We start from the raw sequence: 25,425 nt of genomic DNA on the forward strand, positions 1-25,425 counted from the left end.
TGTAAAAAGAAAAGGCTCCATTTTCTGAGACCCATAGCATCTCTATTTTTTGGTATCTGGGGCTCAATAAGGGCTTATTTTAGGTATGCCGAGCTGATGTTTTTATTGATATAACTTTGTAGTAGATACGATGTTTTGATCACTCGTTATTGCATTTTATTGCAATGTTGCGGCCACCAAAAAAGACATAAGAAGTAAAAGAGGGGAGTGACCTATGACATACCTTTTTAAATTACTGATTTCCCCTGTAACTGGGGGTGGTATATTAGACACAAATTTTGGTCTCCTGCTTGAACTGCAGTAGCAATTTGCATCTGGCATCATTGCTTCCTATACTATATGCATAGCACTTATTCAATGCTTTATATTCAGCAATAAGGAAGGCAGAGATAATAATAACCCATATTTGCCTTCTCTATTGGAAGTTCGGTTCTCTACTCCTGCTCCCTCTGCAGTGACATGTTAGAATGTCTTTACAAAGTAAAATGCAGACTGCCCGGATGTTTAATACCCCCTTCACGTGTCCGTTTTTTGTGTCCTTATGCAGTCTGTATTTTAAGGGCCGCATATACAGACACACGCACAACAATTGTATTCACTGGTGGTGCGCACATGTCAGGTTTTTCACACGGACTTTGTGTCTGTGTGAAAGACCTACAGCTATGTCAGTTTTTTATCAGCAGCACGGACAAAATGCGTGATGCAGCTGAGCACACTGATGACACACAAATGACAGCCGTGTGTTGGCAGTGGATTATTCAGGATACTCTCCAAGCATTGTCTACAAGAACGCGGAGGGCACCATCAGATAATAAAACTAATTAGAAGGAATCCAACCACAGTATGTCCAAATTAAATGTATGTCACAAAAACGAGCCAAGAAGACATACACCAGATGCAGGGATCACCATAGAAAAGTTACCAATTTTATTACATAGGATACACAAGACACCAAAAATTTGTTAAAAACATTTAAAATAGACAAAGGTTATTAAACATAACCTATAAACATGGGAGCAATAACAAGCCCTATATAACATCACCCAATTGAATACACATGATGTGTGCAGCAAGTCCACATAATAAATATAATGTGTATAATACACTAAGCCCTGTACAGAGCAAATATCTAAGTTTATACTGTTGCTAGATGCATCAATTTAGGTACATCAAAAACCATATAATGAGTGCAAATATCTTAGAATATACACAAAAAGAGGAGGGATGTAAAAAGCACACGATAAGCTCACAGTTAAACACATCAAGATGAAGCATTGTGGCATCAAATACTAGTCCAGTATAATAAACTGAGATATAGACTACTGCATTAGCCCGTGTTCAGTATGTAAAAGTGAGCTATCGGGTTAAAGGGAGCCAAAACACTTATCAGATAAATCAGAGATTAAACCTCCCTTCCCATACTTTACCACCCAAGACAGCAGGCTATAGGAATAATGACGGACATGCTCACTGAATACAAATGACCATCATACATGAATAGGTGCGAAAGGGCCAGGTACTTGCTCTGTACAGGGCTTAGTGTATTATACACATTATATTTATTATGTGGACTTGCTGCACACATCATGTGTATACAATTGGGAGATGTTATATAGGGCTTGTTATTACTCCATGTTTATAGGTTATGTTTAATAACCTTTGTCTATTTTAAATGTTTTTAACACATTTTTGGTGTCTTGTGTATCCTATGTAATAAAATTGGTAACTTTTCTATGGTGATCCCTGCATCTGGTGTATGTCTTCTTGGCACGTTTTTGTGATATACTCTCCAAGCATGTGACAACAGAGCTTCTTTATTCAGGAACAATATATGATAAACTTAACAGATCAGGAATAAATAATTTGTGTGTCACTATCTGTGCATCAGCTACAGCACGCTGCTTCTCTCCAACACAGACACAGGAAAAACAGTAAATACAGTCACATGCTCTCCCTGTTTGAGCCACTGGGAGTTTTTTTGTTCTAACTTTATAAGCGGCATACAAATCTAGCAACTAAACACTCACAGACAGGAATGGAGTTGTTGCACCAAACATATTCCAACACCCCCACTCAACTACTACTTATCCTGTTAATCCTATTGTGGTTCTGAAGTCCACAAACTTGGCTCATAATAATGGCTTTTTCATACCATCAGCCATCATCCTGTCAAACTAGCAATAAAAAAATTCGAGTACACCATGTTCCACTAAGTCACGTAAGTGGTAATGTTTTACATCAATGTGCTTATTCCTTGCACTACGAAATAATCACTGACCTCAGGGAGACCAGTCAAAGAAAACACTGCGGCAGCCGGCAAAGCGCTCAAACACAGTGAAATCCTAGGTGCAATGCTCCCTGGGAAATGCGAATATGCAAATAAAGTCCGTGGAGCCTCATTTAAGAGTCTCAAACACGGGACTAGCCAGATCTTCCTCCAGGGAAGGACCCAGCCAAGGGGTTGCTCCTTTCGGAAACTACCATTACCACCATATTAAGTGGCCCTTTAAGTCAACATCCAGCTCTTTACGAGTTTACAGATATGACAAGGGAAATACCAAGGCCAGGTATCCATCCAAAGAAGCACACTGATGAGGGGCAACACCCCGAAACAGCTGTCTGTGGATGGATACCTGGCCTTGGTATTTCCCTTGTCATATCTGTAAACTCGTAAAGAGCTGGATATTGACTTAAAGGAGGAAGATCTGGCTAGTCCCGTGTTTGAGACTCTTAAATGAGGCTCCATGGACTTTATTTGCATATTCGTATTTCCCAGGGAGCATTGCACCTAGGGTTTCACTGTGTTTGAGCGCCTTTGCCGGCTGTCGCAGTGTTTTCTTTGACTGGTCTCCCTGAGGTCAGTGATTGTTTTGTGATGTTGGTCTACTAGGCATTGCTCCAACCTAGCCAGGATCCTACTCCACACTGATGAGGGGCAACACCCCAAAACAGCTGTCTGTGGATGGATACCTGGCCTTGGTAATTCCCTTGTCATATCTGTAAACTCGTAAAGAGCTGGATATTGACTTAAAGGGCCACTTAATATGGTGGTAATGGTGGTTTCTGAAAGGAGCCACCCCTTGGCTGGGTCCTTCTCTGGAGGAAGATCTGGCTAGTCCCTTGTTTGAGACTCTTAAATGAGGCTCCACGGACTTTATTTGCATATTCGTAGTCCTTGCACTAATCTTCTCACTGTTGGCATGTTTAATGCCTGATTGATAACTGTTGGTTGAGTTAATAGCTTGCCGAAATCTTCCAAAAGTTGTTTCAACCAAATTACTTCTTGACTTGCATAAGCAGCAGACATATATTCTGCTTCTGTAGAAGATAATGCGACTGACATTTGTTTTCTGCTGGACCAAGAAACTGAATTTACTCCTAACTTGAACAAGTAACCACTTGTTGATTTCCGATCAATTGAATCTCTAGCCCAATCTGCATCCACATAACCTCGAGAGTGAGATATTCTAACTGTGGCTGTGAAATCCAGACGAGTTGTGATTGCTATGTACAGAAGCGCCCCCCACTGCTTGTCTGTAACTCTCATTGCTGGGTAGCAGATCTCCTCCTTCCAGCATTTTTCCACTTCTGCTTCTCGTGAACAGGCAGTTTTTGCATCTCTTGCCATGACTGTGGCTCTGGTTCAGGAAGTGTTCTGATTATATAAGAAAGGCGTCTAGTTGGGATAACTTTGTTTGGCCTTTCTGATCTCCTGAATGGAGGTTGACTTGGTTCTTCTGTGTGTTCCTTGGTGGCTTCAGAGCTTATCCACACTTCAGTGTTTTCCTTTTCGGTGTCTGGGTTTGGTGATTGAGATTCTTGTTCTTGCTTCTTAGGTTGAATAGCTGGTGTAACTTCTGTCATGGTTTGAGCAGGGTTCTTGCCCTGCACTCGCAGGGTTAAGTGTTCGTGGCCTCTTTCTGGATCTGGGAGGGGTATTTATACTCACTCTTTACCAGGGTTCTCTGTCAGCTATACTGTTGTTCTGGTGTGTCTGACCCCTGGTGTGCATGTATTCTGCGTTGCTTGTTTGCTTCCCGTGTATGACCCGGCCTGTTCCCTCACTCTGTACTCTGTCTCTCGCTTTGGTACTACTGTCTTCTCCGGTTCTGACCTCTTGGCTTGGCTATCGTTACTCCGTTACAGTTTGTCCCTATTGTACCGTCTATTGCCCGTTCTGGTTTTCTGACCTATTGCTACATCCTGACTATCCTTTCTGTCTAAACCCCGTGGTACTGTATTGCTATCTGGTGCTTTGACCCTGGTTTCATCTGGTTTCTCTCTCTGTCTATGCCCTTTGGTAACATTGTCCCGTAGTTACCTTTCTAGGAGTTTCCCTGCAGCTCCTAGATCTGTGGAGCTTAGGCCACGCCCCCAGCAGTCATGTGCTTCAGATCCTGATACTCTGAAGCACACATTGTCACCGCTGCTGCCCTTCTCCACAGGTATCTGTGAGTACTGTCTTTGTACTCAGGACACCCGCACTGGCTCAGTGAGCAAGTGCAGTGCGGTGTTCCTGACATTATAACTGACCATTTCAGTTTTGTTTTTTTTTCCCCCTCTGAGAAAAAAAAAAGTGTGTTATCCTCATGGATCCCATACAAGCTTTGGCTGGTCAGGTCAAGCACCTGACCCAAATGTTCCACAAACTTAATGTGGAACAGCGCACGATGGCCCAGACCCAGCAACAGTTGGTGGATACGGTACACGGGCTGCCGCTACAGGGGATTCTTGTGCTGGGGATAGAGATGTGTCATTGGCATTCCCAGAATCTCCGGTCAAATTGCCAGACCTTTTCTCAGGGGATAAAAAGGAGTTCAGGGCTTTCAGAGAAGGATGCAAGCTTTTTTTTTCTCTGAGGCCCCGCTCTTCCGGGGATGAGTTCCAGAGGGTGGGGGTCGTCATTTCCCTACTTCGGGGGGCTCCACAGGCATGGGCTTGGCTTTCTCTCTCTCTTCCTCTGCTCCTGAACGCATGTCTGTGAATTTGTTTTTTGAGGCTCTGGGGCACATTTATGATGAGCCTGATAGAGTGCGTCTGGCAGAGGATATGGTGATGAGTGTGACACAGGGAAGGAACTCTGCTGAATGGTTCTGCTCTGAGTTCAGACGATGGGCAGCGGAGGTCTCCTGGGATGACGCTGCCCTCCGGAGTTTGTTCTGTAGAGGCCTGTCCGAACGTTTGAAAGATGCCCTAGCCCTTCATCCTCCACCGGATTCTTTAGAGGACGCTATGATCCAGGCTGTCCGTATGGACCGTAGGCTGCGGGCAAGAGGGGTCATGCTGCAGGAGACCCCTTTATTCTCCAATCTGAGAGACTCTGCATCTAGTCCTGAGCCCATGGAGGTTGGTGCCACGTCATTGGAGGAAAAAGAGAGGAGACACCGAAGAAACAACCAATTGTGCTTTTACTGTGGATCCGCTGGACATTGGAGAAGGAACTGTCCTTCTTGCTCTTCTTCAGTGAAGCCGTCAGGAAAACGACTGAGTCTGGGTAACAATCGAGGAGGTTGCCCAGACTCCCAGGTACCCTTTTACTCGCTTACTAAAATTCTGCTTCCGGTGGAACTGGAACTTACAGGCGGTCCGGTTGGGACTACCGCGTTTGTTGACTGTGGTTCTTCTATTAATCTGATTGATGCCAAAGTTGTGACTTTTCATAAGATAGGGACAGTCAGGTTAAAAGATCCTGTTAAAATCGTGGCAATTGATTCTTCTCCTATCACCCAGGAGGGAATTTGTTTCATGACTGATACCTTTTCTCTGAAAGTGGGTTCCACTCACGTGGAAAAATTAAGGTGTTTTGTCATAAATAATCTGCCGGCTGGACTGATACTGGGTATGCCTTGGCTTCAACGTCACAATCCTACTATTGACTGGGTCACAGGGGAGATCATTCAGTGGGGTTGTATGGCTAATGGTCTATGTTGTAAATTGACAACCCTTGTCACCCCAGTAAAATCTGTGTCAGTGTCGTCTGTCGATCTGGAAGGTATTCCGGAGTGCCTGAAAGATTTTGAAGACGTATTTTCTGAAAGTGAGGCTGAGGCGCTACCACCACATAGACCCTTTGATTGTGCCATTAATCTAGTCCCTGGAGCCAAGTTACCCAAGGCTCGCCTGTTCAATTTGTCCGGGCCCGAACGTCTAGCCATGAAGGAGTACATTACTGAGAGTCTCCGCAAAGGGCATATTAGGCCTTCTGTTTCACCTGTGGCAGCGGGCTTCTTTTTTGTTAAGAAAAATGATGGTGGTTTGCGGCCATGCCTCGACTTTTGGGAATTAAACAAAATTACTGTGAAAAATACATACCCTCTCCCCCTAATTCCTGATCTATGTAACCAACTTACCGGGGCCAAGTGGTTCTCTAAACTGGATTTACGTCTGGCATATAACCTTATAAGAGTCCGTGAAGGGGACGAATGGAAAACAGCATTCCTGACGACTGAAGGGCTGTTCGAAAACTTGGTTATGCCCTTTGGTCTCACCAACGCTCCTGCTGTTTTTCAGAATTTTATTAATGTGATTTTCTCTGATTTAATCGGTCGTTTTGTGGTTATCTATTTGGATGACATTCTGGTGTACTCGGTGGACAGTCAATCTCACTTGCACCATTTGCGGATGGTTCTCATGAGACTGAGGGAGAATCATTTGTATGCCAAGCTGGAAAAATGCTCATTTTTCATGCAAGAAGTATCCTTTCTGGGGTTGATTGTGTCAGGGGAGGGGTTCCGCATGGATCCTAAGAAAGTCCAGGCTGTTACGGAGTGGGTGCAACCTCATGACTTGAAAGGGTTGCAACGATTTTTGGGCTTTGCCAACTTTTATAGGAAATTTATTAAGGGCTTTTCGCAGGTGGTAAAGCCTCTAACGGACCTCACTCTCAAGGGAGCTGATGTAAAAAATTGGTCTGTAGCTGCAAAAAACTCTTTCATGACATTAAAAAAGTGCTTTTCTTCAGCCCCTGTATTGGTACAACCCGACCCGTCAAGACCTTTTGTCGTGGAGGTTGACGCCTCGGAAGTGGGGGTGGGGGCAGTTTTGTCTCAGGGCCCTCCTACCCTTACTAACCTGAGGCCTTGCCCCTTCTTCTCTAAAAATGTTTCCTCTGCCGAGAGAAATTACGATGACGGCAATAGAGAGTTGTTGGCGGTAAAGTTGGCTTTTGAAGAATGGAGGCATTTCCAGGAGGGGGCTGTTCATCCCATTACAGTCATCACTGATCACAAAAATTTGGCCTATATCGAGTCTGCCAAGAGATTGACCCCCAGACAGGCTCGGTGGGCGCTTTTTTTTTCTCGTTTTCAGTTTACCATCACATTCCGCCCGGGATCTAAAAACATCAAGGCTGATGCCTTATCCCGAAGCTTTGATTCGGTGTCCCCTCCAGAACCTCCCTCCTCCATTCTTCAGCCAGGAGTAGTGGTGGCCGAAATCTCATCTGAGTTACAGAGAGGGATTTTGGAGGCCCAGGCTCGGGCTCCTGGTGGTAAACCCCCGGGTAAATTGTTTGTACCGGAACGTTTCCGTCTCGGACTTATGCAGGAATTTCATGATTCTGTGTTGAGTGCTCATCCTGGGATTGCAGCTACCCGGGGGGCAATTGCGAGGGATTTCTGGTGGCCCTCTATGGTAACAGATATTAAAAAGTTTGTGACTGCATGTGGGGTGTGCGCTCGTTCTAAAAGTTCTCAGGTCTGGCCGGCCAGGGAATTGGTGCCTTTGCCAATTCTGGATAGACCATGGACACATTTGTCCATGGATTTTATCACAAATCTTCCTCCTTCCAGGGGCAACTCGGTGATATGGGTGGTGGTGGATAGGTTTTCAAAACAAGCTCACTTTGTACCTCTCCCCGCGTTACCATCTGCTGAAACCCTGGCCCGCTTATTTATGCAGCATATAATTAGGTTACATGGAGTGCCTATGAATGTGGTGTCAGACAGAGGGGTACAGTTTGTAGCCAGGTTCTGGAGGGCTTTTTGCAAAAAGCTGGGGATTTCGTTGTCCTTCTCCTCTGCCTACCACCCAGAGTCTAATGGACAGACGGAGCGCACGAACCAATCGTTGAAGCAGATTCTGAGATGCTTGGCCTCTTCCAGGCAGGAGGACTGGTGTGAGGTATTGCCCATGGCAGAGTTTGCATTCAACAGTCGTGTGAGTCAGTCTACTGGGAAGTCTCCTTTTCAGGTCAACTATGGCTTTAACCCACATTTTGGAGAGTTTTCCAGTATGGATTCAGGTTGTCCTAGTGCTGAGGATGTGACACAACACCTTAGAATTCTTTGGAGGGAGGTTCAGAGGAATATTTCCAAGGCCCAGGAAAACTATAAGCGGTTTGCTGACAGGAGGAGGGGGCCAGGTCCAGCATTTGCAGTAGGGGAGAAGGTGTGGCTATCCACCCGCAATATCAAGCTTAAGATACCTTCTATAAAGCTGGGCCCCAAGTTTATTGGCCCATACAAAGTTGTGGAGGTTGTTAACCCAGTAGCCTACCGACTGCAGCTGCCCACCTCCTTTAAAATTTCTAATGTCTTCCACAGGTCCCTGTTAAAGCCTGTGGGGACGGTGAGAGAGGATCCCTCATCAAATGCTCCGCCAGTGCTGGTAGAGGGGCAGCTGGAGTATGAAGTAGGGCGCATTGTTGACTCCCGGTGGGTGCGCCGGAGACTCCAGTATCTGATACACTGGAAGGGGTACTCTCTGGAAGATCGGTCATGGGTTCCGGCCAGTTCGGTGCATGCCGATCGTCTGGTGCGGGCTTTCCACGCCAGATACCCAGACAAGCCTGGGGGTCCAGTGGCCCCCCATTAAGAGGGGGGTACTGTCATGGTTTGAGCATGGTTCTTGCCCTGCACTCGCAGGGTTAAGTGTTCATGGCCTCTTTCTGGACCTGGGAGGGGTATTTATACTCACTCTTTACCAGGGTTCTCTGCCAGCTATACTGTTGTTCTGGTGTGTCTGACCCCTGGTGTGCATGTATTCTGCGTTGCTTGTTTGCTTCCCGTGTATGACCCGGCCTGTTCCCTCACTCTGTACTCCGTCTCTCGCTTTGGTACTACTGTCTTCTCCGGTTCTGACTTCTTGGCTTGGCTATCGTTACTCCGTTACAGTTTGTCCCTATTGTACCGTCTATTGCCCGTTCTGGTTTTCTGACCTATTGCTACATCCTGACTATCCTTTCTGTCTAAACCCCGTGGTACTGTATTGCTATCTGGTGCTTTGACCCTGGTTTCGTCTGGTTTCTCTCTCTGTCTATGCCCTTTGGTAACATTGTCCCGTAGTTACCTTTCTACAGCTTGTGTCCCTGTTGGAGGAAAAGTTGCAAAATCTCGAAGAGAGGTTGGCTACGTTGAAGATCATTAAGGAAGGTGAAGAGTTCTTGGACAGAGCAGAATTATCTCTTCATGTTACAGAAAGAGAAGAAATTCGAAGTGCACCTGAAGAAACAGAGGAATGGAGACATGTGACCCAGAGAAGCAGGAGGATCAGGAGGCAGTCAGCACCCATACTGCTCAGAAACCAGTACCAGGCTCTCACGCAGGAAAATGATGAAGAAATACATCAGGATAAGACTTTGCCAACAAACAGCAACCTTGTACGCCTTCAGAGTCCTCCTGGATGGAGAAAGAAAAATGTTGTGAAGAAGAAACGGAGAGTGGTGGTCATGGGGGATTCCCTGTTGAGAGGAACAGAGGCCGCTATCTGCAGACCGGATATAACTTCAAGAGAAATGTGCTGTCTTCCAGGTGCAAAAATTAAAGATGTGTCTGACAGGATATCAGGACTCTTCAGACCTACAGATGACTACCCATTCCTGCTACTACATGTGGGGACAAATGACACCGCAAGAAACGACCTGGAAACCATCTGCAGAGACTTTGAAGACTTAGGCAAGAAAGTGAAAGAACTGGGAGCGCAGGTGGTCTTCTCTTCCATCCTCCCAGTGGATGGCCATGGAACAAGGAGGTGGAATAAGATTCTGCAGGTGAACAACTGGCTACGTCGATGGTGCCGTCAGCAACGATTTGGATTTCTGGATCACGGAGTGAACTACTTATACGATGGACTACTTGCTAGAGATGGGGTGCACCTTACGAAGACTGGAAAGCATGTATTTGGAAGTCGCCTTGCTACACTTGTAAGGAGAGCTTTAAACTAGAACAACATGGGAAGGGAAGCAAAAGACCAGAAAAAGCCATACACCTGACAAATGCTATTGAGAACTCTGCTAATAGAAGTGGAAAGGAAGAACAAAGACGAAAGAATCTAATTAATAACAATATTGGAGAAAGAGAAACCAATCACAAACTAAAATGTTTCTATACTAATGCACAAAGCATGGGCAACAAACAAGGAGAATTGGAACTACTAACACAGGAAAAGAAATATGATGTCATTGGAATCACTGAAACTTGGTGGGACGATACACATGATTGGAATACAAGACTAGAAGGATACAACTTATTTGCAAGAAACAGACTTGATAAACGAGGAGGGGGTGTTGCATTGTATGTTAGAAACGCATATATCTGCACAGAGATTGAAGCTTCAGAGACTGGGAGTTCTGTGGAAACTGTTTGGGTAAGAATACAAGGACAGAACAATGGAAAGGACACCATTGTAGGCATTTACTACAGGCCGCCTGTGCAAGCTGAAGATATGGATGAACTCTTTATGCATCAAATGGCCAAGTTCTCCAAAAAATATGACATAGTTGTCATGGGAGATTTCAACTATCCAGACATTTGTTGGGAATCTCTCTCAGGCAAAACTAACAGGTCAAGGAAATTCTTATCCTCTCTTGCTGACAACTTTATCTTCCAAAAGGTAGGGGAGAAAACAAGGGGAACTGCTACCTTGGATCTAATCCTTATAAACAGGGAGGAAATGGTTGAGGAGGTAAAAGTGGCTGGAACCCTAGGAGGTAGCGACCATGCTATTTTAGAATTTTGGATAACTAGAGGCGGAAGACCTGTGAAGACTCAGACGTCAAGGTTAGATTTCAGAAAGGCAGATTTTAAGGGATTCAGAAAGATAATTGGAGGGATCCAATGGCTGGATATCCTTAAAGACAAAAATGTCCAGGAAGGATGGGAAATCTTGAAAAATGAAATTCTCAAAGCACAGTTGTTAACAATTCCGAAAAGAGGGAAGAATAGGAAGCATTTAAGGAAACCAGGATGGGTGAACACAGAACTTAAGCACATGCTAAAAAGGAAGAAAAAAATGTTTATAAAATGGAAAGAGGGAGGCATATCTAAAGAAGAATATAATGCTGTCTGCAGAATCTGCAGGGCACAAATCAGATTAGCTAAAGCTGAAAATGAATTGAGGCTTGCAAGAGATGTCAAAAGCAATAATAAAGGATTTTGGGGATATGTCAAAAGTAAAAGAAAAGTCAAAGATGCTATAGGATTTTTACAGGATGAAAATGATGAAATGGTAAGACAGGATGTTGAGAAGGCTGAACTTTTAAATTCCTATTTTGCATCTGTTTTCTCTCAGAAAGGAAATGTAACACCAACTGTTATTCACTGTCCTATTAAGGGAATAGAAGAATCCAGGATATCTATAAACAGAAAGATAGTGAGGAAACACTTAGCTAACCTAAATGAATTCAAGTCTCCAGGTCCAGATGAATTACACCCCAGAGTACTGAAGGAGATAGCAGAAGAAATTTCTGAACCACTCTCCATAATCTTTGAAAATTCTTGGAGAACAGGAGAAGTGCCAGAAGACTGGAGAAGAGCAAATGTTGTTCCTATCTTCAAAAAGGGGAAGAAGGTGGACCCAGGCAACTATAGGCCGGTGAGTCTGACTTCTATACCAGGAAAGATCTTTGAACAAATTATTAAACAACATGTAAGTCAATACCTGGATAAGAATGAAGTGATCAAACAGAGTCAGCATGGGTTTGTAACTAATAAGTCATGTCAGACTAACTTAATTTCCTTCTATGACGGTATCACTGATTGGGTGGATCAAGGAAATGCTGTAGATATAGTATATCTTGACTTCAGCAAAGCATTTGACAAAGTCTCTCATACAATCCTTATTGAAAAAATGACTAAGTATGGAATGGACAAGGCAACTGTTAGGTGGATTCATAGCTGGCTTAGTGATCGGACCCAAAGAGTGGTCGTAAATGGCTGCACATCCAGTTGGAAGAATGTCTCAAGTGGGGTACCACAGGGCTCTGTCCTGGGCCCTGTATTGTTCAACATCTTTATCAACGATTTAGATGAAGGAATTGAGGGTAAACTGATTAAATTTGCTGATGACACAAAGCTAGGAGGGATAGCTAATACTAGAGAAGAGAGAGAGAGGATTCAAAAAGATTTAAATAAACTGGAGAAGTGGGCAGTAACTAACAGAATGGTTTTTAACAGGGAGAAATGCAAAGTACTACATCTGGGCAATAAAAATGAAAAAAGCATATATAGAATGGGAGGAATAGGGCTAAGTGACAGCACATGTGAAAAAGACTTGGGTATACTAATAGATCACAGACTGAATATGAGTCAACAGTGTGATGCAGCAGCAAAAAAGGCAAATGCAGTTCTAGGATGTATTAACAGAAACATACAGTCTAGATCACGTGAAGTCATTATTTCCCTCTACTCCTCTTTGGTCAGACCTCATCTGGAATATTGTGTCCAGTTTTGGGCACCACATTTTAAAAAAGACATCAACAAACTGGAGCAAGTTCAGAAAAGAGCGACCAGAATGGTGACCGGTCTGCAAACCCTGTCTTATGAGGAAAGGTTGCAGGATTTGGGAATGTTTAGTTTGCAAAAGAGAAGACTGAGAGGAGACTTAATTGCTGTCTACAAATATCTAAAGGGCTGTCACATTGTAGAAGGATCAACTTTATTCTCATTTGCACAAGGAAAGACTAGAAGCAATGGGATGAAACTGAATGGGAGGAGACACAGATTAGATATTAGAAAAAACTTTTTGACAGTTAGAGTGATCAATGAGTGGAACAGGCTGCCACGAGAAGTGGTGAGTTCTCCTTCAATGGAAGTCTTCAAACAGAGGCTGGACAGACATCTGACTGGGATGATTTAGCGAATCCTGCTTTGAGCAGGGGGTTGGACCAGATGGCCCAGGAGGTCCCTTCCAACTCTACGATTCTATGATTCTATGATTCTATGATTCTAGGAGTTTCCCTGCAGCTCCTAGATCTGTGGAGCTCAGGCCACGCCCCCAGCAGTCATGTGCTTCAGATCCTGATACTCTGAAGCACGCATCGTCACCGCTGCTGCCCTGCTCCACAGGTATCTGTGAGTACTGTCTTTGTACTCAGGACACCCGCACTGGCTCAGTGAGCAAGTGCAGTGTGGTGTTCCTGACAACTTCAAGGAATTTGAGCGATACAGAGTTTTCATCAATCACTACATCTCTGCAGATTGTTACTGTGTTGGTCTCTGGGAGCAGGATTCTGTATCCCTTTTGAGTTTCTCTCCTTGCTTTGTATGTGATTCCCACTTGAAACGTTTTTCTTTGGGAACCTACATAAACGTTTTGCTTCCAATATCCTGAGGTGCTTCGAGTTAGGCTTCTCGCAGTTCCATAGCTCATATGGAGTTTTATTTGTGGCTTTACTTGGCACTCTGTTTTGAAGATAGCAAGCTGTCATGATGGCTTTTCCCCAATACGTTGTAGGTAGATTCGCATCAGACAACATATTTCTTCCACTTTCACAGAGAATACGGTTCTTTCTCTCTGCAATAGCATTTTGTTCTGGGTTGTATGGAATGGTAGTCTGGAACACGATTCCATCCTTTTTCAAATGGTTTGCACCTTACCACTTGTATATTCAGCTCCATTATCTGTATACAGGGCTTTTGGCATTCTTCCAAATTTGTTAAACACCATAGCAAGATATTCTTCCAGTTTCTGTGGAACTTCATCCAGCAGGTAGGTGACTGTTATCTGGAGTAGTCATCAATAAATGTGAGAAAATATCTCTTCTTGCTAGGAGTTTGAACACTTATTGGACCACATACATCTGTATGAATCAGATCCAGAGGCTGTGCATATCTAGTGGTGCTTAATTTAGGAAAGGATTTTCTGGACATTTTCCCTTTTACGACGGCTAGTGCACTTCATCTTTTGACTACACTGGTTGATTTCAACATCATTTGCAATGGTATTACTGCTTCTGGGTCTCTGTGCCCAAGATGTCTGTGTCATACATGGATACAGTTCTTATGCAGATCTTGTCTAGTAATGCACACTCTTTCTTTGCATTTTAGCTGATAAAGTTCATCTTGGATTTTTCCTTCTGCAAGAGTGTGACCCTTCTTTGAGATGATGCAGCTGTTATCTTTAAAAGTAACTACATTCCCCTTTTTTGTGAGCTTCTTTATGGACAGAAGATTGCTTTCAATGCTGGGAACATAGAGAACATCCTTTACTGGGATCTTTCTGCATTTTGCTGAGGAAACTGGACAATGGAGATAGCATCTGAAGTCATATAGTGACCATTCGCTAAGATGACCTTTTCTGACTTGCTTTCATTAAGGTCATTGAAGAAATCCTCGTTATTTGTCATATGACTGCTTGCACCAGAATCTATACATTATATATATGCTTTGCAGATGGGCCTGTACTGGCATTAAATGCAGCTTCAGCACATGCAGAATCTTCCCTTACAGATATTTTAACCCTTTGATGACTATTCTGCTTTTTAAGCTGACTCGTTCTTGCTTTCCAAATTCTGCAGTCTGCTTTAAGGTGGCCGGGCTTTTTACAGACAAAACATTCACGAGTTTCTCTTAGATTGCTCTTATATCTAGGAAAATCCTGTGTCTTTAATGCTGTTTCTGCTCAGGATTCATTACTGCTGCTTACATACTATGTTTTTCTTTTGAATTCATCCACAAGTTTGCCTTTAACATACTCTAGTGTCAGTTCATCATCTGGCCGTGCATCTAGTGCAGTCACGAGTGTGTCATAACTCTCTGGAAGACCACTTAATAGAAGTGCAGCAACATGAAAATCTTTATTTTCTTCTTCAATACCCCTGAGATGCTCCACAATCTCTAGGGTGTTTCTTACATAGTCCTGCATATTCTGTCCATCACTTAGCTTAGACTGATACAGCTTTATCATGCTTATTGCTGAGATTTGATCTTTCATGCACTTTCTGTAACTCATCCCACATCTTTTTTTTCAGTTGCACACTTGCATATATGCACAATCTGATTATTATTTACACTGAGGGAGGTCCTTCTTTAGCCAATCATCTGGTAATGGATGAGGCACTTGTTCCTGAATATTTCCACGTACCTTCTCTTATGAGCAGCATCTACACCTTGAATTTCCAGGACTGGTAGTTCTGGTTAGTGAGGCTTGGCACTGAGAACTTGACAAGATTGCTGCTAGTGGACATCTTCTCTGTTGCTCTTTGCTGCTTTTGCTCTGGGCTTCTGTGCACCGACCACCGCCACAGCGGCAATGCACCACCAGAGCAGAAGGCCCGGTATCACCAGAGCGCACAGCTACACCAGCACAAAACCACAGCAACAATGGCCGCCACACGGCACCGTTACCAAATGAAAGGAGTCCCCATCGCCCCCACGGAGCGGAGCCGCACGCCGACCACCGCCACAGCGGCAATGCAGCGGCAGGGCAGACGGCTTGGTGTCTCACAGCACAGTACTTCAAGAAGCACCCAGAAATGGATTGGAACAATGTGCTGGAGAGTTCTGAAGTGGCCAGCAATGAGTCCAGATCTAAATCCCATTGAACACCTGTGGAGAGATTTTAAAATTGCTGTTGAGAGAAGGCGCCCTTCAAATATGAAAGACCTGAAAGTAGTCTGCAAAAGAAGCGTGGTCCAAAATTCCAGTTGAGAGTTGTAAGAAGCTTGTTGAGGGTTATAGGAAGCAATTGCAGTTATTTCTTCTAAAGGATGTGCAACCAAATATTAAGTGCCAACAATTTTTTTCCTGCCCATTTTTAGGCTTTTGTGTGAAATTATGTCTAATTTGCCTTTTTTTCTCAGGGTTTTTTGTGGTGTTCAAATAATCACAAAGGAAATAATTATGTGTATAACAAAACGTATAATTGCAATAATTTTCTGGAAGAATTTCAAGGGTTCCAATACTTTTGGCCATGACTGTATATATACTGTTTGCACATGCAGTAGGTCAGTATAGTGGCTACAGCATGTGTGCATTTGCATACTAATTTAACACTATAGGAGCACTGTCCTAGATCTATATTTTCTGTGTTCTAAATCCGTAGTCATTAATACTCTCTTTGCTTCAGCTGCAGCTCTTTTGGGAGGGTTTTTGTCAAGATTTTGGAAAATATCTGTATGTCTGTAAGATTTTTTGGCCATACATTAAGAAAAGCATTTGTGAGATCAGGCGCTGATGTAGGATGAGAGAACCTCCTCAAAATCTCCATTCTAATTCATCTTAAAGATGTTTGATAGCGATGAGGTCAAGCTTTCTGTAGCCAGTCAAGTAGCCACATCAAACGCACACAATCCATACCTTTATCGATCTTGTATTATAAGCTGAGGCATTCATTCCTATTGCCACAGGTGTATAAAATGAAGTACCTATCAATACATTCTTTAGTTTCTAAAATTTGTGAAGTAATGGGGCATTCTTAAGAGCTCATTATGAATGTGCTGCTGTAATAGGACGCCACTGTTGTAAATAAGTTAGTTTGTGAAGCTTCTTCCCTCCTAAATATTCTGCAACCACCTGTGTGTGGCATCAATTACAAGTTAAAGCATTTAGAAACTACAGCAACTCCACATAAAGTTACAGTCACCGAGTCCTAAGGCGCAGAGTATATAAAAAATGCCAACACTTGACAAGGCTCTGCTGACATAATAATTGCAGAATTCCAAACCTTATCTGGCATTAGCATCAGATCAAAAATTGTGCTCTAAAACTTTATGGTATGGGTTTCTGTTACTGAGGAACCAGTAAGCATTACATCTCAAAGTACAATGCCAAGCATTGGATGAAGTGGTGTACGTATGTCTTCACTGAACTTCTGGAGCAGCGGAAACATTGGAATCACACGTCTCTAACTGGAAGTAAGGAAATATAAATCTCGATTTGGTGATTACCAGGAAAACGTTACCAGCTTGACTTCTTTGTACCAACTGTACAGTTCGGTGGAAGAGGCATAATGCTGTGATGTTGATTTTCAGGAGTTCGTCTAGGCCTCTTAGTTCCATTGAGCAGCAGTGGCGTAACAACTTTGACTGCAGGCCCGGCGGTTCAGGGGCTCGCTGACAGCAGCAGAAACCCCTGCTGAATGTGCACCCTCGGACGCACATCCAGTTGTAGTGAATTGTCGCACACAGGCACACTCGCTGCCGGCCAATCAGGGGCCAACAGCTGGCGATGGGGTACACGGCAGTGACGTCATACACTCTCATCACGTGCCAAAGTCAGCTGCCAGTTTCACACGAGGATGAACGCAGCGTGAGAGTGAAGGTAAGGTAAGTTTTCATTTATCTATTTCAAATCAGTGGCCATACTAGTACATGTATAACTATGGGGTGCAGTGCATCATACTTTATGGAAGACTATGAGGTGCAGTACATTATGCTTTATGGATGACTGTGGTTATGTGCATTACGTTTTATGGATGACTATGGGGTTAAGTGCATTATACTTTATGGATGACTATGGGGGGTGCATTACACTTTATTAATTACTATGGGGATACACTATACTTTATGGATGAAAATAGGGTGCAGTGCATTATATTTTATGGATAACTATGGGCTGTGCATTATACTTTATGGCTGACTATGGGGTGCATTATATTTTATGGATGACTATGGGCTGTGCATTATACTTTATGAATGAATATGGGGTCCATTATACTTTATGAGTGACTATGGGGGTGCATTATACTTTATGAATGATTATGGGCTGTGCATTATACTTTAGGTATGGACTATGAGCTGTGTATTATACTGTATTGAGGACTATGAGATGCATTATACTACATGGATGACTATAGGCTATGCAGAATATTATATGGAGAACTATGGGATGCATTATACTATAAAGAGAACTACGGAGGGGTGCATTATACTTCTGCTATGGAGCCCCATGACTTCAAAGTACGCCACTGGTGAGTATAATAGTTTATTTTTTTCGATACATTAAAGAACAGCAACAGAACGGGGGACATATGCCAGGATGGGGGATATATATACCAGGATGGGGTCAGAATAAGGGGCATAAACACCAGGATGGAGGGCGCATATACACAAGGATAGACGGCGCATATATAACAGGATGGAGGACTTATACAGTGAAGGAAACCATTATTTGATCTGATTTTGTAAGTTTGCCCACTGACAACGACAAGAACAGTCTATAATTTTAAGGGTAGGTTAATTTCAACTTTGAGAGATAGAATATCAAAAATAAAATCCAGAAAATCAAATTCTATAAATTTATTTGCATTTTGCAGTGAGAAATAAGTATTTGATCTCCTACCAACCATTAAGAGTTCTGGCTACTACAGACCAATTAAACGCTCCTATTCAACTCGTTACCTGTATTAAAGACTGCTGTCTTATAAAGCCACCTTTATAAAAGATACCTGTCCAAAGACAATTAATCAGTCAGACTATAACATCTACAACATGGGTAAGACCAAAGAGCTTTCTATGGATGTCAGGGACAAGATCATAGACCTGTACAAAGCTGGAATGGGCTACAAAATCATATGTAAGATACTGTGAGAGTTGGAGACAGCTGTTGGTGCAATAGTAAGAAAATGGAAGAAATACAAAATGACTGTCAATCGACATTGATCTGGGGCACCATGCAAAATCTCACCTTATGGGCTATCCTTGATCATGAAGAAGGTGATAGACCAGCCTAAAACTACATGGGGGGAACTTGCTAATGATCTCAAGGCAGCAGGGACCACAGTCACCACGAAAACCAATGGTAACACATTACGCCGTAAAGGTTTAAAATCCTGCAGTGCCCGGAAGGTCCCCCTGCTCAAGAAGGCACATGTGCAGGCCTGTCTGAAGTTTGCCAGTAAGCACCTTGAATATTCTGTGAGAGACTGTGAGAAGGTACTGTGGTCAGATGAGACAAAAATTGCACTTTTTGGCATTAACTCAACTCGCCATGTTTGGAGGAAAAGAAATGCTGCCTATGACCCAAAGAACACATGTCCCCACTGTCAAGCATGGAGGTGGAAACATTATGTTTTGGGGTGTTTCTCTGCTAAGGGTACAGGACTACTTCATAGCATCAATGGGAAAATGGATGGAGCCATTTACCGTAAAATCCTGAGTGACAACCTCCTTCCCTCCGCCAGGACATTAACCCCTTTCTGACATCAGACGTACTATCCCGTCCATGGGACCCGGGCCCCTATGCCCATGGACGGGATAATATGTCTAGCGCGATCAGCGGCGCCCACATGGTGAGCGCCGCTGATCGCGGCCGGGTGTCAGCTGATTATCACAGCTGACACCCGGCACTATGTGGACCGCCCCCGACACGTTAACCCCTTGCACACCGTGATCAAACACGATCGCGGTGTACTGGGGGTTAAAGGGAAGCATCGGCAGGGAGGGGGCTCCCTCCGTGCTTCCCTGAGCCCCCCACAGCAGCGCAATGTGCAGCGCTGCTGTGGGGGGGCTCTTTCCCTGCAGGTCCCCGGATCCAAGATGGCGACTGGGACCTTCGGGGGCCTGTAGGGAGCTGGCTTCCTCAGTGCCGCTGTACGTTATAAACTTCTGTGAAGCCCTTGTGGGTTCAAAGTTCTCACCACATATCTAGATAAGTTCCTTGGGGGTCTAGTTTCCAAAATGGGGTCATTTGTGGGGGGTTTCCACTGTTTAGGTACATCAGGGGCTCGCCAAACGTGACATGGCGTCCGATCAGAATTCCAGCCAATTTTGCATTGAAAAAGTCAAGCGGCGCTCCTTTCCTTCTGAGGTCTGCCATGCGCCGAAACAGTGGTCCCCCCCACATATCAGGTATCAGCGTGCTCAGGACAAATTGCACAGTAACTTTTCCAGTCCAATTTCTCCTTTTACCCTTTGTAAAATAAAAAAATTGAACCTGAATTATTTTTTTTGTGAAAAAAAAGTTAAATGTTCATTTTTTTTTTTAATATTCAAAAAATTCCTGTGAAGCACCTGAAGGGTTAATAAACTTCTTGAATGTGGTTTTGAGCACCTTAAGGGGTGCAGTTTTTAGAATGGTGTCACTTTTGGGTATTTTCTATCATATAGACCCCTCAAAGTGGCATCAAATGTGATGTGGTCCGTAAAAATAAAATGGTGTTGTAAAAATGAGAAATCGCTGGTGAACCTTTAACCCTTATAACTTCCTAAGAAAAAAAAATTTTGGTTCCAAAATTGTGCTGATGTAAAGTAAACATGTGGGAAATGTTACTTATTAAGTTTTTTGTGTGCCGTATCTCTGTGATTTAAGGGCATAAAAATTCAAAGTTGGAAATTTGCGAAATTTTCAAAATTTTTGCCAAATTTCCGCTTTTTTCACAAATAAACGTAAGTTATATGAATGAAATTTTACCACTAACATGAAGTACAATATGTCACGAGAAAACAATCACGGGGATCCATGGAAGCGTTTCAGAGTTATTACCTCATAAAGGGACAATGGTCAGAATTGTAAAAATTGGCCCGGTGCAAACCACCCTTGGGGGTGAAGGGGTTAAAAATGGATCGTGGCTGGGTCTACCAGCAAGACAATGACCCAAAGCATACAGCCAAGGCAACAAAGGAGTGGCTCAAAAAGAAGCACATTAAGGTCATGGAATGGCCTAGCCAGAATCCAGATCTTAATCCCACAGAAATCTTATGGAGGGAGTTGAAGCTCCGAGTTACCAAGCGACAGCGTCAAAATCTTAATGATTTAGAGATGATCTGCAAAAAGGAGTGGACCAAAATTCCTCCTGACATGTGTGCAAAACTCATCATCAACTACAAAAAACGTCTGACTGCTGTGCTTGCCAACAAGGGTTTTGCCACCAAGTATTAAGTCTTGTTTGCCAGAGAGATCAAATACTTATTTCTTGCTGCAAAATGCAAATAAATTTATATTATTTATACAATGTGATTTTCTGGATTTTATTTTTGATATTCTATCTCTCAATGTTAAAATTAACCTGCCCGTAAAATTATAGACTGTTCATGTCTTTGTCAGTGGACAAACTTACAAAATCAGGAAGGGATCAAATAATTCTTTCCTTCACTGTATATGTACATAAAATTTATTTAGGATGGGGGGGGTGCAGTCTAAATCTTGCACCCGGGCCCATCAGACTCTAGTTATGCCACTGGTGAGGGGAAATCTTAATACTTCAGCAATCAGCATATTAAGACATTTTGGAAGATTGTATGTTTTCAACTATATGGGTACAGTTTAAGGTAGACTCCTTTCTGTTCCAGCATGACTGTACCGAAATGCACAACGCAAGGTCTATAAAGACATGGGTGAGTTAGCTTAACTGAACCCAATAGAGCCCTAACATTAATACCATCGAACACCTTTGGAATGAGGTTATTGTAAGGAAATTGTGATCCAGGTCCTCTCATCCAACATAAATGTCTAAACTTAAAAATGCTCTTTTTGATGAATGAGTGAAAATTCTCAGACACACTCCAAAATCTTGTATGTAGACTTCCTGGAAGAGTGGAAGCTGTTATGGCTGCAAAGGGGGATCGACGCTCTATTAATATAAATGGAATTAGAATAAGATATCACAAAATGCTCTGTATGTGTAATGTGAAGGTGCATAATAATTTGATCATATAGTGTATATAATGACTTTTTTTGTTCAACTTTGTGTACTAGTTTTAACGCATGTACCTTGGTATGCTTTTGTAAGTGTGTATAAGCCTATAATTTATTAAATAAAACGCCTAAATAACTTATTATAGTCCTCGCAGTGTCAATATACTAGTCTGTTATATAGCCACTTGTGGAAATGAATGGTTGACAATCATATCATGCTGTTTTTCTTTCAGTATTTCTTATATCCATTGAGGGTGAAACATGAGAAGCACATATCAGATTTACAGCGAAGCAAAAAGCACAGCTCTCATTGTATGTATCATGTAGCTTATAGCATACAGCAAATAACCAGCGCAGTGAGGTCATTTTACAACGGCTCTTGACATATTCAAAAGTTAAGAACACTTAGCTTTATGTCTTCTATATTTTACATTTTTGACTGGTGAAACTACAATCCACTTACATTATTTTTTTGCATATACATTGTGAAAGTCTAATAGAGGATTTAGTAAAACAAATAGGTAATATCAATGTAATCTATTAAAAAGCAGGATTACACAGGGTTAAAATAAGGAAAGTTTTCCTTTTTATATTTTACGATGAATTGTTTGGCAAGAGTTTGCAAATGTTTGAGTTATAAGAAAATAGGGCTTTTGGCTAACGTTCCCATGATGAGCTTTATGCGCTAGTTTTGACACTACATCTTAATTCCAGCAAAGTGAATGGGATTTATAGAAATCTCATGGCCACAGTGCTTTTTATTAACTCAGTGTAAACTGACCTGCGGTGCGTGTTTCAAATCTGCAGCATATCAATTCCTTGAGTGTTTTGAGTTTTGTGTGGATTTTTTTCATAAACTTGCATAAGATGTGTAAAATCCGCTGGTAAAAAAAACACACAACTGTATGAAGTGCGTTTCCACGATGGAAACACATCAAAAACGCATGTAAACCGCACCTAAGTATGTCAATAAAGTTTAGTGAAAGTTAAATAACAGGAAGTGTCAAAAATAAAACAGCTTTATTTAAAGCAAAAAACAAACAGCCAAAAAACACAGTCAAAATCGCAATAAAAAAGCATGTAAAAAAACTAACAAAAAGCACAATGAAAAACCACAAGTAACCTAATTTACATAATAGGTGCAGAAATGATGCAGAAATTCTGCGTCAAAAGTTCCCCAAAAGCTCACTGTAGGGATTTAGCAAAACAATGAATATTTGCACGGAGTCCCTAATATATGCTTGATATTTTATCACCCATCTTTCTCGTCGAGCCTTTTTTTGGCTTTATTTATTCCTCTATTTTTGTTTATGTACTTTTTCCCCTTTCTAATTTTTAGTATAAGCTATCATAAGCTATTCACAGTATAAACACTTGGTATCCACAACTTTTAGAGAGCTTTAGTGCAGGTGCCCTGCCTATCTCTAGCCTTCTTACATCATAAAACTTTAAATAAGCTGTCCATGATTAGGAAAACATGGTTGCTTTCTTCTATCCATGAGCTCCATTGGGTTTTTACAACCTAGCACAACTTAAGTGAGGGGAACTGAGCTGCTATACCAAACTCAACCAGTACACATAAGTGGCGCTGTTTCTGGAACTAAGCAGTAATATATTTTTAATTTTGTACAACCACTTAATAACTAATGGTATGTTCTCAAAGTGATTTTTTTAAGGATGCATGGCATTGTTGCAAACGATACGTTGTTCCAGGAGAAACAGACTCAGGAAATGATCCTCGGGGAACTGAGCTGCCATACCAAACTCAACCAGGACACATAAGGGGCGCTGTTTCTGGAACTAAGCAGTAATATATTTTCAATCTTGTAAAACCACTTAATAACTAATCACTCCATCACTTAGGACAAAAATTCAGTTTACCGAACTAAGGCGCAATCTCAGTTCCTTGGCCAAAGCTAAGTGACTTATTGGAACTCAGCATCTGAGGCACATGACCCCCATCCCTTGCTTGGCTACATGACTAAATTTTAAAAGTGTTTTTGAGGTATTGAGATTATCATTTGCTTCTTAGAGGGTTAAATAGTTCTTCCCATCATTATTTAATGGTATGTTCTCAAAGTGATTTTTTAGGGATGCGTTGCGCTGTTGCAAACGATACATTGTTCCAGCAGAAACCGCCTGAGGAAATGATCCTCGCATGTGACTTTGTTTAGCATTTGTTTTCTTCCTGATGCATTTTTTGTTTGCTAGCATTTTGTTAATGTTTTCTGAAGTATTTTGTTAATTTTTTAATAATGAATAAAACACAAAGGTTTTATAAGGCAAAAACTTAAACAAAATGCCTTCAAAATGCTCAAAAAACACCCAAATATCTTCGTGGTGTTTTTGAAGTCTTCCAATTGACTTCTATTGTAAAGAAGCAGCTCACAGCAGAAAAAGTCTAAAGGATGGTCAGGTCACTTCTTTTAAACGCTAGGTGTTTTTTGAAACCTAGAGCAAATAAAATAATATCCAAGGACTGAGGATATGAGCTGTGCAAAGTCATTTTTCAATAGAAATAAAATGATGTTTTTCGGAGCAGACTTGCTCCAAAGGCTCCAAGAAAAATTGGTGAACTTCAGACTGATGCTTCTTTTTTTGTCAAAAATGCTAAGTATGCCTAATGGCCCATAAAGAACTCAAATTTCTACAAAAGTCAGGTCCGAATAATAGTCTGGATTGCAGGATTCCTACATGTAGACCAGAATCCCATGCAGTCCCTCACACTGTGACAGCTCAATATTTGGCAAGTAATCCCAATCCCAAGATCTTGCGCTTTAAACTAAACCAGTGCTGAAACATATGGGGGTGGGATGGGAACAGGCACAGAGGGATCTGCGTATCAGTATCCCAGTACTCTGAAGTTCGGATCTAATTTTTGCTAGAACATTGGGCCCTTTTGGGTAGGATTAAGGACACATCATATTTTGTAATAGTTACAACAGGCCATATTTAGTCAATTCTCCAATAACAATATCATTTTATTCATAAAGGAATGTGGTGGTTCACTATGTCTGGTGGCAGGCTTTAGTCCGCCCCATCCCATCAGAATTGGTAATCTTCTAATCACATTATAAAGAGCTGAAGCTGGTTATAGATTTCATCTTGTTTATCGCATTGTTTCCCACTTATGCGTATCAAGTATGTCTTAAATCATTCCACCTCAGTGCTATTACCGCAAAGAATATCCACACCTGTATTCAGTCACTAATGAAAGAACAAGCACTTACTTAAGCATTTCTCTTAAAACGCTCAAGGACTCCATTAGAATACACTTCTCTTGGACTGTAGTTTAAAACAATGCGAAACCGTTTAATGTAGGCTTGCCATTATTTATATAACACAGCACATGTTCACATATACTGTATATAGACGGCACAATACTAACCTGATTTCCAGATTTACACACATAAGTCCTGTTCCTCCGAATACTTCTTTTGAAGAATCCAGAGCACCCGTCACAAGCATAAACTCCATAATGTTTCCCCGAACTGCGATCACCACATACTTTACAAGGAATATCCAAGATTCGGCCTATAACAAAAGTAATCATGTATTTAACTGATTGCTATGGTCATCATTATTGTCTTCTCTTTCTACAAGGTAGACATTACTGCCTCATTATACATTACCG

The 25,425-nt window shown here is 42.2% G+C and overlaps 1 protein-coding gene across 1 annotated transcript in view; it reads right to left on the bottom strand.

The window, feature by feature from the left end:
- The window catches only part of NR2E1 (nuclear receptor subfamily 2 group E member 1), a 100,889-nt gene that overhangs the window by 60,366 nt on the left and 15,098 nt on the right, over positions 1–25,425 (bottom strand). The window contains exon 2 of the mRNA XM_073576059.1: positions 25,180–25,325. Coding sequence (XP_073432160.1) covers positions 25,180–25,325 — 146 coding nt within the window. The remainder of the gene's footprint in view (positions 1–25,179; positions 25,326–25,425) is intronic.

This window comes from Dendrobates tinctorius, unplaced genomic scaffold (genome assembly GCF_039654945.1).
Source record: "Dendrobates tinctorius isolate UK_male_01 unplaced genomic scaffold, ASM3965494v1 ptg000046l, whole genome shotgun sequence".
Lineage (NCBI taxonomy): Eukaryota > Metazoa > Chordata > Amphibia > Anura > Dendrobatidae > Dendrobates > Dendrobates tinctorius.